The sequence below is a fragment of the Diorhabda sublineata genome, chromosome 4 (assembly GCF_026230105.1).
Source record: "Diorhabda sublineata isolate icDioSubl1.1 chromosome 4, icDioSubl1.1, whole genome shotgun sequence".
In the NCBI taxonomy this organism is placed as follows: domain Eukaryota; kingdom Metazoa; phylum Arthropoda; class Insecta; order Coleoptera; family Chrysomelidae; genus Diorhabda; species Diorhabda sublineata.
Window position 1 is genome coordinate 37,932,992 of NC_079477.1, and position 12,868 is coordinate 37,945,859.

General features: G+C 32.4%; 3 protein-coding genes across 3 annotated transcripts; 2 read left to right on the top strand and 1 right to left on the bottom strand.

Annotated features, from left to right (window-relative positions):
- The first annotated feature begins 27 nt into the window (after window positions 1–27).
- LOC130442485 (DNA ligase 1-like) lies at window positions 28–6,166 on the top strand. Its single transcript, XM_056776640.1, has 7 exons — window positions 28–234; window positions 1,185–1,328; window positions 2,628–2,889; window positions 3,441–3,879; window positions 5,043–5,290; window positions 5,688–5,871; window positions 5,975–6,166. The coding sequence occupies exons 1-7, from the start codon at window positions 175–177 to the stop codon at window positions 6,090–6,092; spliced, it is 1,455 nt and encodes a 484-aa protein (XP_056632618.1). The 5' UTR covers window positions 28–174; the 3' UTR covers window positions 6,093–6,166.
- Window positions 6,167–6,318: 152 nt separating this feature from the next.
- On the bottom strand, window positions 6,319–8,442 carry LOC130442490 (uncharacterized). Its single transcript, XM_056776643.1, has 2 exons — window positions 7,373–8,442; window positions 6,319–6,706 (listed from the first exon to the last, which is right to left on the bottom strand). The coding sequence occupies exons 1-2, from the start codon at window positions 7,556–7,558 to the stop codon at window positions 6,365–6,367; spliced, it is 528 nt and encodes a 175-aa protein (XP_056632621.1). The 5' UTR covers window positions 7,559–8,442; the 3' UTR covers window positions 6,319–6,364.
- A 1,962-nt stretch (window positions 8,443–10,404) lies between these two features.
- On the top strand, window positions 10,405–11,576 carry LOC130442489 (B1 protein-like). The gene is made up of 2 exons (XM_056776642.1): window positions 10,405–10,515; window positions 11,146–11,576. The coding sequence occupies exons 1-2, from the start codon at window positions 10,465–10,467 to the stop codon at window positions 11,518–11,520; spliced, it is 426 nt and encodes a 141-aa protein (XP_056632620.1). The 5' UTR covers window positions 10,405–10,464; the 3' UTR covers window positions 11,521–11,576.
- The last annotated feature ends 1,292 nt before the right edge of the window (window positions 11,577–12,868 follow it).

The following is a 12,868-nucleotide window of genomic DNA, read 5'->3' on the forward strand; positions in this document are numbered from 1 at the left end:
CTAAAATCTGTTTGTCTATGGAAACATACACACGAAGATGTCTATGGTCATATTTGACAGAATATTTATGTTTAACCTATTAACGAGATGTTTTAGTTACTTATTGCTTTCATTTAAAAAAAAAATTGAAGATCTCAAGTGTAATAATTATTGTACGTACAAGATTTTAGTTTTATGGATGAAATAATAACACTAGCTTCCGACGAGGAAGAAACCGTTTCTCCTCCTAAAAAGGTAATTGTTTTGTAAAATAAGGGTACATATTTTAAAACTTGTTAATACATTTTATATAAACTAACGAAATTTGCTAAATATGTTCCAATACAATTGATGTTGCAACTGAATTAGAGCACATACTTATTAGCCACAATTACAGCGTGAATTATAGATAGAAACGTAAAATTTTCAACTGTTATTTTTAAACCTATTTTTCCATCAAAATAAATATTAAATCAAGTTAAATCATCACGAAAAACGTATAAAAAGGTCTAAGAAATAAAAATTTTGGAAAATCGCTTACAATGATAAAGACTTTTTTATATGAAACTATGTTTTTAACTGTTTTTATTTGAATTAGATCTAAAATAAAGAACATTTACAATTCTTACATCCAAATGTATCATTCCTAGACCCTCTTTTATCAATTTAGAAGATCTCTCTAAACTTTTGAGAACGAAATTTTAAGACAAATACGAATTAAATGTATTATTAAATGTCGAGGACAAGGGGGAAAGTACGATTTCTAGCAATTAATTTGAGTTAATTAGGCCAAAATAAAACGAAAATGAGGAATAAAATGTTCGATATCTAACCTTGTTTTTGAGATATCACAACCTAATATTTGTTTGAGATTCTCTTTATAGAAAAAATTAATTTTTTGCCTAGAATAAGGATTTTAATGTTTTAAAGGGGTAGTCTGGTCTAGAAGCCTAATTTTTTGGCATTTTTGAAAGTAACTTAAAAGAAATTATAAACATTTTTACTATACATTTTTTTATACTATTGACTTTTTAAGAAAATAAAAAAATTTTTTAATTGAATATTTTTAAAATCAAAGGCAAACGCGATACAGAGATATATGTGGTGGTGTTTTCGTATAGGGCGCCCTCTAGGCGTGCAACCTCGTTATTTAATAGCCAGATTAGATGATCTGTGGTTGCATAACTTTTTTTTTTTTTTTTTAGAGAATAAATCCATACATATTAAACAACTTACCGAATGTATCCATAACAAAAGTTAGGAAGATAAAAGAGAAAAGACAAGATATAGTAGTTTTATCATCGGATGATGACAGTGATGATGAAATTAAAAAAAAGCCAGATGAAAAGGTAAATAAATATTTATAAATATAAATTTATTTAGATTAGCTATAATTTAAAGGCTATAAATCTACTTCATTTTAACGTATTAATCTATTGTGTACAACGAACTGGCCCATGTGAGCCTTTGCCTATGGACGTACACACAGATGAAGTGTTCAGTTGGTTCCTTTCAGAAAAGAACAAGAGCTTTCGAAAGTTTCTTAGATATCCTTCAGATGGTAATGCACTGGACCGGATACCAGTAAATCTTTACTTAAAGACAATGTTTTAGGACTAGAAGTATCTTCAATTATTTCAGACTTGGTATCTCACTACATGTTTCTAATTGAATGAAAAGAATTCTTCCACATTTCTTTGTCTATCACCATGCATTCCCACGTGTTGTTTCCTCCTAGTAAGTTCGAAGATTGATACAACCTCATACTAGCTTCGACTCAATTTTATTAGAATCAAATAATCAAGGCAGACGTGATTAATGGACACCAAGGTCACCTGCAGCTATATAGACTTGTCTCAAGACATGAGTACTAAAGCCTTAGATGGTATTCTAGATATACATTCAATGCATTACATGCAATACAATCAATGCATTCGAAGTGATAATTAATGACCGCCAATTATGACGGTTCGAAGCTAGCGCAAAGAGTTGGACTGGCATTTCTGGACCAAAAAGCTCATATACATTCTCTCAGGTAGCAAAGCCTTGAAGGTACTTAAAGCATCCCATCCAAACTAGTGTGAACAAACTTTAAAAGCGCTAATTAATAAAAACAAAGTAACCCTGATGTGGTTTCCAGGTCACCAGGGTATACCAGGAAATAAGGAAGCAGGCAGCCTCGCAAAAAAAGAGGAAACGACTCCACACCTTGGACTAGAACTCTACTGTGGCCTCACAAGATGCCACATCAATAATGAACTGGTGGTCGGTCTCCTCGCAGATCAACCTAGGGAAGTGAATCCTCCAAAGAATAGCCTCCTTTGGGAGGAGTCTATGTGTTTGGAAGCAGAACAATGAGATGTAGAGTCTTGTACAAAATCTCTTCTAGTTATAGGTGCCGTAAAGCCAAAACGCCTCCCTCCCCAAAACAATTTACCTTGACAAAGATGTGGCTGATGTCCACTTGATGTTCTATTGAACACTTACCCTGACATTAATTCCTCTATTGGTGGTGTAATTAACTCATTATAATTCGTTATTATCAGGATAAAAATAAATTTTACAGCCCCCTCTTTGAACATTTTCCTTATCCACCACTGTTGTCTTAATATTCAACTAACCATCCTGTATATGCTAAAATATTGTAGGTAGAATGTACTAACGGTAAAGAAGCAGTTGACGTTAATATAAATAATGATATAATTCAAATAGATGATGGAGATGTCGTTGAAAATAATAGTGTTAATGATAGTATAGAAATAATTGACGCCGACAATGATTTGGAATCGACGAAAAATTTGAACAAATCTTGCGAAGTGATCAGTGCAGAGAGCGAAGAAGCTAACACGAGCAAAGACAATGAAATAATCGATGACATAATCGATGATATACTCGATGCTAAAGAATCAGGTTCGCTTTTTACATTTGTATAGTATAATATAAACATTTTTTTGTGTTTTTTGAAAAATTTTTGTATATCAATCATCATTGACATCGAGTTTTTTTTTTTTAAGTAAAGTTTGCGAATTTATTGGACTCATTATAATCATTATAACAAGTCCGGTAGATTTTTTGGTGAGTCGTTTCGAATTTCCAGTCTTCAAAACTGCATCCAACCATTTTTTCTTTCTTCAATTACCCAACCATTTTACTCTTTTGTCCTTCTGCTTATCTTGTTATCGAAGGGTATTTATACGGATCCTTCAGTTCATCTTATCTTCTTCTATAGCTACCATGCAGGCAGACTCAGCTTTTATTTGGGAAGAGAACAATCCCTCAATCTAATTAACATGTTCTCTGATGAATCATAGAAGGACTGAGGTTAATTTGGGGCCAGAGAGTCTCTTGGTAAGGAAGGCAAACTCTAGACTGACTCATGTTCGACGACCTCTTGAGCAGATTTATCACTTGTTGTGTGTTCATATTTCTTTCATTTTCAAGTTGTGTCATATATTTTTCAGATGAATCGATAGCTAGTCCTTCAGTACCTGACAAACCTCCCAATACTATATTGTTAGATCAGTTATTAAAAATTATTGAGGAACAAACTCAGGATGAAAAATATACTATAATTCGAGAAAAAATTCCGTTGCTATTAAGTTATTACCGTAAACGCAACGATAATCTAAAAGATTGCAACGATTTCAAAATCCTTTTAAAGTCCTGTTCCGAGAAAGCCGAAAAAAGTGCCGCATTAGCAGTGAAAGCTTTCCACGAAGTTTACCAATACTTAAAGGAACAAGTGAACGTCGATAGCGTGGAAGTGGAAAAACGTTACATACCTCATATACAGAAATTAGAAAAAGCAATTAAACAACTAGTTAAAGTCATAAAACATCTGGAGGAACAAGAAGTCGATTTCGATGAAGAGGAAGATTCTGCTTTCATAAAATTAGAGAGGTAACTAATATTTGCATATTGTAATCTTTTTTTTCCTATTTTAAAAGTGGGATAACTCTATTTATACACCGAAAAAAAAATTTAACGGTCAAGTCAAACGTCTCTTTCTCTTTTCGCCTCTTCTCCTCTTAATAAGGATCTTTCAACCCCGTTATCATCGTCCTTTCTGGCTATATACCCCATCCAACAGTCTTTTCGCTCTTACCACACATTCCATCCCAGCTCGACCATTCTTTCCCTCCATTCTTCTTAGTACCTTTCTCATCCATATGTTTTTTTTTCTTTTTTATTCAAGATCCAACAGTAACTGCCATACAGCACCGTTCTTGAAATATCTTTTGGTCTTAATAGTCCTCCTAGGTCTCCAAACGTTTCGTTCCTTCTCGCACAGTCAGACTGGTGCTATCTGCACATATCACCATCACCGCAAATTTCCTTGTTGGGTGTTGGGGTTGACAAATTCGTTCATTTGTGTTTGTTCGCACATTTGGAGAGACTAATTCAACTTGTATGCGATCCATAGTTGATCTGGAACTTGGATAGCTTAGAGAATAGAAGAAAGCTCGCCGATAATTTCCACGTATTTCTCGGGGTCACTTTTTTCATAATTTTTGTTACCTACAGCTGCAATTTAATCCATTCCATTTTCCAGTACCCTACTTTATAGCTTCTTAGACTGGTTTTTATTTTTACATTTCAACGTAATTTTTGGTTCACTCCTCTCTGTTCTAATATCTACCATATCTATTGTATCGAAGGCTTTTTCAAGATCGATGAAATACAAGTATAAATTCCTCTTTTCTCTTATCGCTTTTTCACCTCAGATCCTATCTAGTTCACTAATACTTTGGAGAGCTCTCTTCTCTCTCTCTCAGGCTAACAATTAGTAGAGTTATAACTCGAAAACCAGGGAAAATTAATTCATGCACTACTGAACAGGGCTAAGAAATCTACTAACTTGAGTTCGGTTTCTAAAAATTCTTCTATTCGTTCGAAGATCCAAGGTAAAGTTCTATCTCTGTCAAACGCGAACATGAAAAACCGATTGTGGATTTGTTGTTTTGGTTGTCTACCTCGCAGGCGACTAACCAAATTTTATAGTTTTAAATAGAAATCTGACAAAATTACCCGAATTTTTGTTCATATATACATTTTTTTTCCAGATATAATAATCGTTTGGATAAAATATATAAAAAATATTGTGCTTTGTTAAATAAAAATCCTTATAGCGGCCGATTAACGTACGCAAAATTGGATTTCGTCGATTCGGATTATAACGAAATCAACAGGGCCATTAGCAAAAAATTTAGCAACAGAAAGTTTCCTTCTTATTACGAAATGGAAAAATTCATAGGAAAAGTTGCCAAAGATAATAATTTGAATTTGAAGGAAGAAAAAATCAAGAAAGAAAGTACGTAGAACAGTCTATAAAATGAAAAAGAAAATGAGTCAAAGTTTTGATTTAACAAATTTGAGTACAACGATTCGTATTATTTAAATCCGTTTTTTTTTATAAATATTTTATTTCTTTTTAACCCTGTTAGACCATTATATTCTTGAGCATAGGAAGGTCGGCTTATTATACTCTATAGCTTTTTTTGTAGCCTCAAAATCTTTGTTAGAAGTTTCGTTATGAAGACATACACCTCGGTAATTACTTGGTCATTTCGCTGTATCACCTTCATCGAATAATAAAATCAAGTTGTATATAAAAAAAAAGTCTCAACTCCCTTGTTATGTGAAACAATGAAATTTTTAAATTATTTTTGTGATACTCTTCCGTTGAAGCAAAACATTTAATGATTCAGGTATTCATTGCTTCAAAAGATTGGGCGAACTGTTACAAAATAGACGACGAAAAGAATTATACGACAGTCACGTAACGTTGATCAAAGATACCGAAGACCCTGCAAAAGAAAATCCAGAGTTAAATACAATTTTGAAACACAATTTTATAGAGGGGCAAAAGAAAATTGACAAATTGGTCGAAGGGTGAGTTTTGTTTGATTATTAGTGTACTTTAAAATTTTACTGAACTTTATTGGTAATTATAAAAATTTAGTATGTTACCACTTGTATGAATTTTATCTTTCAGGTTTGTGAATAGGCCGGAGGAATCTAGTTCGTCACCTAATGATTCCGATGATTCCGATAAAAGTGATGATGAAGATGAAGAAGACCAAGAAGAAGATAATGATGATGGAGAGGGATAATGATTTAAATATTATATATGTTTTTAAATTTTTCTAGTACAGAAATATTTTAATAAAAAAATCTTTTCTTCCCATTTTTCATTAATGTCTATCAAAAACAACAAACAACAATTTGGATTAAGCGTCGGGAGGCTTTATATTGGCTCAAAAGGACTCTATTTGGAGGTGATGATGAAAATTTGTAGCCAGTCAGGGATAAATTGTGTCAACTAGTGTTGAATAAAACAATATCTAGTTCATAAAAGTATTTATTCAAATTTAGAAAAATGGTATTATTGGTTCAAAAGTTCTCTTTTCTTCTGAACTATACATTTCGACATAACCAGAGCCATTTTTTTACTAACTTCTCCATCGGGAACGCATGCTTTCATAAAAACTTCTGATGATCCAGGTTTGACTCTTTCAAACTGTTCCCTAGCTTTATCTTTGTTTATTTTATTGTCTTCTCCGATAACACCAAATTTTTTAGCAAAACAATAAGAGTAATTTTCAAACGCTTCTTCGGATGCTTTCGATTCGAATACTTTAGTCAATTCGACTTGTTCGATTCCTGCTTCCTTCAAACATTCCTCGTGAGTGGTTTCTTGAAGTTTTTGGAAATCATTTGGAGCAAGCTAGAACAATATTTTTTATACGAAATAATTCAGTATATGAGCCGAACTAACAAACATAGAAATTCAATTCTGTTAGTTATAATGAAAATAATATGTCAAAGAAATTCAAATTTTGGAATAATATCGAATGTTATTGTGATTTTGTTTAGGAATAACCCAACAAATGATTAGTTTTCCGCGAAAAAACTAAATTCGATTTCTGCTAGAATTTTGTCACAAAGAAAAGCAAATTTTTGGTAGTGGAGAATTTTGAAACGCATTAATTAGGTTTTCGGTTTTAATTTATTTTACTGAAAGTGAAAAATTACAATAGAAACTACAAGTTTTGTTTTACATTAGATTTACATCAATATTATTTACTTTTAAACAAAATAGAGACTCAAAGTGAAAATAAATTATCAACAAAACCACATAAAATCTAAGGAGTAAGAAAATGTATGGTTCGCAATTGCAAGGAGAGGTTGTAATCACTGATTAGTTTCGACGTTATTATGTATTATCAGAGCAGTTTTACAGCCCCCGATTGACAACGTTTTCGAAATATTGAATTTATTTCAGAGGTGAATAGTAGCAACTATTATTTAAATACATTTTAAACACCTCATATATTTTTTGTAATAATTACGACAATGTGTATGAGTAAAAAAATAGAAAATCTATAATTACCTTGACTTCGCTTATTGCAAAAACAACACACAACACAAGACTTAGTTTAAACATGATTATTTGCGTTATTAGAAGAAGGATGTGGAGAACTGCTTTCATATGTTTCACCCAACACCTTTTATACCGACAGATAGTCGTAGAATTTGAAGATTCAATTAAGATAATTAATGGAGTCTTTGGCTTCATCCGTTGTAATATTCGCGTCCGTTAACTTGTCCAGAGTCACCTTCAGTTAAATTTGATGTATTGATATCGATTGGAAGATATAATTATTTATTGGTATTTTTATTTCTTTCCAACACTCAAAATTGTGGACAATGTTGCAAAAAAAATGCCAAAAAGAATATAGAAGCGACTCACCGAAAATTGAGAATCACATTCGAAATTGATAAGAAATATGTTAGCTACAATCTAAAAGAACAGATTGTAGTTCAGAAATCAGAAAAATATCCTCAGTACCAACAAATAGGAACAGTTCGATATTTGGAAATCATTATATAGGTGGCGTTCTTCAGCACATATTTATCCTTCTGGAAATTTAGTAACCGCCAAAATATGCGAAAAAGGTTATGTTAGATCTAGATTGATGCAGTTCACGCAGGAAATTTTGAGTTTTGTCCAGATTTGGAAACTACTAATTGTGGCTTTGTGGGAACTTTTGCAGATTTTTCCGTTAAGTGAGAATTGTGTTAAGTGAGTGAGAACAAAACGTTAATTTTAGTATTTCTTAGTTCAATGCAACATTTAAGAGGGAATCAACTGGGTGCTGATTCAGTTAAATAATCAAACTATGGCACTGCAATGAGCTGAAATTGACCACGAGATTACACAATTTCAGAATTATAATAAGATTGAGATTTCATAATAAATTTTTTTTCGTAGAACAGGTTTTAACGGATCAATTAAATGATATATTTAATAGTTTTATACAAATCATGTTTTTTTCTACAAAACACGATAAATTCTTCGAGGACAAGTTTGAAAGAAACTATATAAATAGTTGTTTCATGAGAACTATGACTCTAACTGGATTTTTATATACCAGAGGTACCGAAGATGTTTTGTTTCGCAAGCTAGTTTCCGATTTTAAAGTTTATCAACTTCTCATACAAGGTGAGTTCTGAGGAACATAATTTTACCATATCTAGAGCCACTCAGGGTATTTAAATTGATCATAAATTTCAATTGGGTATAGTATTTACACATTTTGAATTTTTTCATGATGCTACTATCAAGCATTCGACTGGTATTAGATAAATTCTATGACCCGATTTGGAAAAATCACTCTGTATCATATTTTTTATACGCAATAAGTGATATTGAAACTACATAAATAACCAATAAATTATAATATCAGTTGAGTATTTATGAGATTAGATTGTTAGAAAAATTAATGAGGCGCAACAAATTTTGTACAAGAAGGCAGGAAACCACTGCCTTAATATGTGAGACGTCATCATGGTTGTTTTATTATTGATAAGAAAAATTAAAAACTGTATAAAAGTGTTATAACATTGTCGCATAAGTAATTTTATTTAATGGGATACAAACTAATATACAATATTATATAGAAATGTACATAAAACAAGGTAATTCCCCTCGTTTTTTGGCTTTAAAAAATTGAAAAATCATCCGATTTCGATGAATTTTTTTTCAAAATCTTCGTTTTTACGGCGGATTAAAATTTATATTGGTTTCAGGGCTTTAAATGTTCATGAAAATGTACTCATTCACGTATAATTGTTGATAACTTTTTTCTAATTAATCAAAGTGAGTTGTTTTATTTTTTTTCATAATCTACACAATAAAACGAACAAATTGAAAAAAAAATTATACAAAAATGTTGATTTATCATGTTTTTACAACTAAAAATAATAAAAATTCATCTAAGAATTGACATCGTCTCACATATAATCGTTTATAACTTTTTTATTAAGTAATTATTAAAGTTATATGAACAAAAACATTCTTAAAATCACTTATTGTATTATCAAGTGTATAATATTAAAAGTTAACTTTGAAAAATTGAAAATTTTCTCCATTAAAAAAATGGTATCTTACTAATGTTGACTGGAAGAGAATTGGGAATGGGGCGAGGGCTGAGGGAAGTTTAAAATGTGAAAATTTGTTCTGAATTTTTAGCACCCCCCCTAATCTAACCTAACCTAACCCAACCTAACCTAAAATTTAATAAAGTTTTAATTTTTTTTTATATAAATCTGCTGAAAAAACGAAGTTTGTACAAAAAATTGATAGAAATCGGATATTTTTCGATTTTCTAGAGCCAAAAAAATCATCTTGACATTTGAAATTATCTGATTTTTTCATATCAACGTCCTTATACATTTCCATTATCTAACGCAAACTTTTTTTATATCTTCAAGTTTATAAAAAATTACATCACAATATCCTTCTTAGAAAAAGAGTTAAGATTCATAATTAAGCAAAAGATATTACGTAACATTTGTCTAGGAAAAAAAATCCTAATTGAAAAATCCTTGAATTAATGATGGTTGCGATTATATTAATTAGTTCTTAAACACCCATTTTTTGTCCGTGAATTGTTGTGATACAAGATTTTAATTTCATTAGCGTTCAAGTATATTAAATCTGCTATTACACAATTCTACGTAATAAATATATTACGAGGTCGGTTAAAAAATTTATTACAATCCGCTTTGTCCTGTTTCTTGTGTATTGGCGTTATTAGTCCCATTCGTTCACTCAGCTTTCTCAATTGTTCAGATATTATTTCATCTTTGCTTTGCTTGATCGTTTCTTTAATTGATCAATTTATCTGAAATGTAGAAAGCTTTACCATACAATGGCGATTCATATTAACAATTCCCATGAAAAAAAAATCTTTTGTCATTCGTTGATTGCCGCGTTTATTTTTTATCATCATGCACAATCGGCGATCATTCGAAATTGTTCAAACGAGTGATAAAATCTTTTTTAGAAATAAAAGGTAATCATCATTACGAACAGATATAAATTTCGAAATGAAATCGATATATAAGTGAGTTCAAATTCTTTTACACGCGTGGTTTTCATCCGTTCTATTTGTTTTCGGTGCTTGATTGCTAGTGATCATGATATTTCCGATTATAGTCGCCGGTCTTTGTATTATAAAAGCTTCTCAGGTAAAAATAACTTCTGTATTTTCATTTATTCAAACACGATGTCATCCATGTGTTTTTCGCACGCAAATTCGTGGCATTTGCGCCTGGAAGACTTATGCGACGTCCCACATAATTTTTCCCTTTAGAATTTTCCTTAAGTTGTAGAGTTTCTTCAAGACCTCAAAGGACAGTTGGACGTTTTCTATATTCCACAGGCAGTTCTTTCGATGTCGATGTAAACTGTATTTGTGGACGTATTAGCAAAAGATTCGATAAATATTCAAACCATAGGACATCGCCTGGAGCTCCTTGGATTTCTTCTGTTTCTGTATCAATTGCATCGTTCATTGCATCAATTGCAACTTTGTTCTTCTTTGGACAATATGATACTAAAGTTATTTCGTGCTGGATTCTATTTTGTTTGGTAGAATGTATCACTTTTCTTCGAGGTACCAACCAATTTCTTTGCCTTTTGCAAAGTTTTAATCAGTGGGATACTTTTGAACTAGTCGTCCGTCGTAATGCTTCGGTTGGACTAGCTGAACGAGTTTGAATCGTTTTAATTTTTTTAATATCTTTCTGTTCTATTTCTTCTTTGTATTTTTGTATATTTGCCGATGTTTTTCAAAAGTTTGTCTCTATACATTTCAGGCAGAAGTACTAACACCAGAAATTCGAGCTAAGCTTATCGAAAACGGCAAAAAATGTTACAAGGAATCTGGAGTCGACATGGATTTGATTCTCAAAATCAAAGATGGAGTTTTCACCGATGATCCCAAACTGAAAGAACATTTGTTTTGCGTAAATAAATCATTCGGTATACAACAACAAAATGGAGATTTCAATGAAACGATCATGAGAGGAATAGTTGAAAAAAGCGGAGCTGACGATAAGAAGGCAGATGAACTAATTAAAAAATGTTTGGTGAAGAAAGATTCGCCCGAAAATTCCGCTTTCGAAAGTATGAAGTGCATTCATAGCGTAATTCCTTCCGGCGAGATTGATTCTCTATTTGAAAAAATATAAGCGATTTGATATTTTGTATTCGAGCGGAAAACTATAATAAAGCATTATTTTTTAAAGTACAGATTATTTCTAATTCGCATCATGTCTTTATATCAATTTTTGGACAAACACTTAGATCGAACGGTTTCGATTATTTTTCGATTGATCCTCCAAAACCTCCTCCTGTTTTGCGGTCCTAATGGTTGGAACGATGTTATTTTCTTACCCCAGGAAATTTGTGGGCTAGAATCGTTCGATGTCCACTTCGATATGCACTCGAATCGACAGTTTTCGAATACAAATTCTAACGTTCCGGTTAATCGTTGAAACGAATAAATATCCTACTGACTGCGCCAATTACGTTACTGAACTTTGAGAAGGCGTTTTAATACTAGACATAACTTGCGATTTTGTATGAGTAGGTTTATATTTATGCGGTTCACAAACATACTATTTAATCCATCAGCTGGGTGTCCTCTTAACTAAATCAGATTCGGAATTTGAGCTGTCTTGACCAGTATTTACGTGGGACGTAGCTTTTTTCAACCTAAAATCGGCTATAAATAAAAGATCGAAGAAGATTGAGACATTTTTGTCATATCTGTGGACAAGCTTTTCAATACCCTATTCAAAGAAAGTTGTCGCCAATGAACAGACCTTGAAACATCCGTAAACAAAGCTGTAATGGTGAATCTACGGTTTTCTTTAACCATTTTGTCAACTTGTCATCTGAAACGACAGATTTACGTCCTTGGCCCCCTTCATCATTACTGCCATCTTCAAATTTTCGACACCATTCACGCACAACACCATCACTCATAAAGTTTTTCCCATACACACGACTCATTCTTCGATGGATTTCTTTAGAAAACGAATCACACTTGGCGGAAGCATCAATAATGGCGGAAATGTTTACTTGTCTGTAGCACAACGCCGACTGACCGTCATCACCATGTTTTCGGAACAATTCATCAATGACATACGAAGTCTGACTATTAAATAACGAGACTACGTTGGTGGGTATCTAAATATCTTGTCTATGCACGTTCGAGAGAATACTGAAGATGACCAGCGCCCAGATCGCCCTGTGACTGTTTCAACTCCGGAAATAGAGACCAAAATCAACCAAATTGTGCGTGCAAATAGTCTAATGACCATCCGGATGATGGCCGAGGCTGTAAACCTCGATAAAGAAACGATTTTACACGAGGAATTACACACGACAAAAGTTTGACAAAAAACCTGACTCCTGACCAAAAGTTCTTTCGTCGACGGGTCGGATCAGATTTCCTTGGAAGGTTAGAAACAGATCTGCTTTGAAGGGGGACCGATTTAAGTCGTTGGAAGCGATAAAGCAAAAAACGGCAGA

Excerpts from the sequence above, each read along its gene's own strand:
- LOC130442485 (XM_056776640.1), top strand. The coding sequence starts at position 175 with ATGGATGAAATAATAACACTAGCTTCCGACGAGGAAGAAACCGTTTCT. Across the intron at positions 235-1,184 it reads CCGTTTCTCCTCCTAAAAAG|AGAATAAATCCATACATATT; the intron begins GTAATTGTTTTG and ends TTTTTTTTTTAG. Across the intron at positions 2,890-3,440 it reads ACTCGATGCTAAAGAATCAG|ATGAATCGATAGCTAGTCCT; the intron begins GTTCGCTTTTTA and ends TATATTTTTCAG.
- LOC130442489 (XM_056776642.1), top strand. The coding sequence starts at position 10,465 with ATGATATTTCCGATTATAGTCGCCGGTCTTTGTATTATAAAAGCTTCT. Across the intron at positions 10,516-11,145 it reads GTATTATAAAAGCTTCTCAG|GCAGAAGTACTAACACCAGA; the intron begins GTAAAAATAACT and ends TATACATTTCAG.
- LOC130442490 (XM_056776643.1), bottom strand. The coding sequence starts at position 7,558 with ATGAAGCCAAAGACTCCATTAATTATCTTAATTGAATCTTCAAATTCT. Across the intron at positions 6,707-7,372 it reads TTGCAATAAGCGAAGTCAAG|CTTGCTCCAAATGATTTCCA; the intron begins GTAATTATAGAT and ends ATATTGTTCTAG.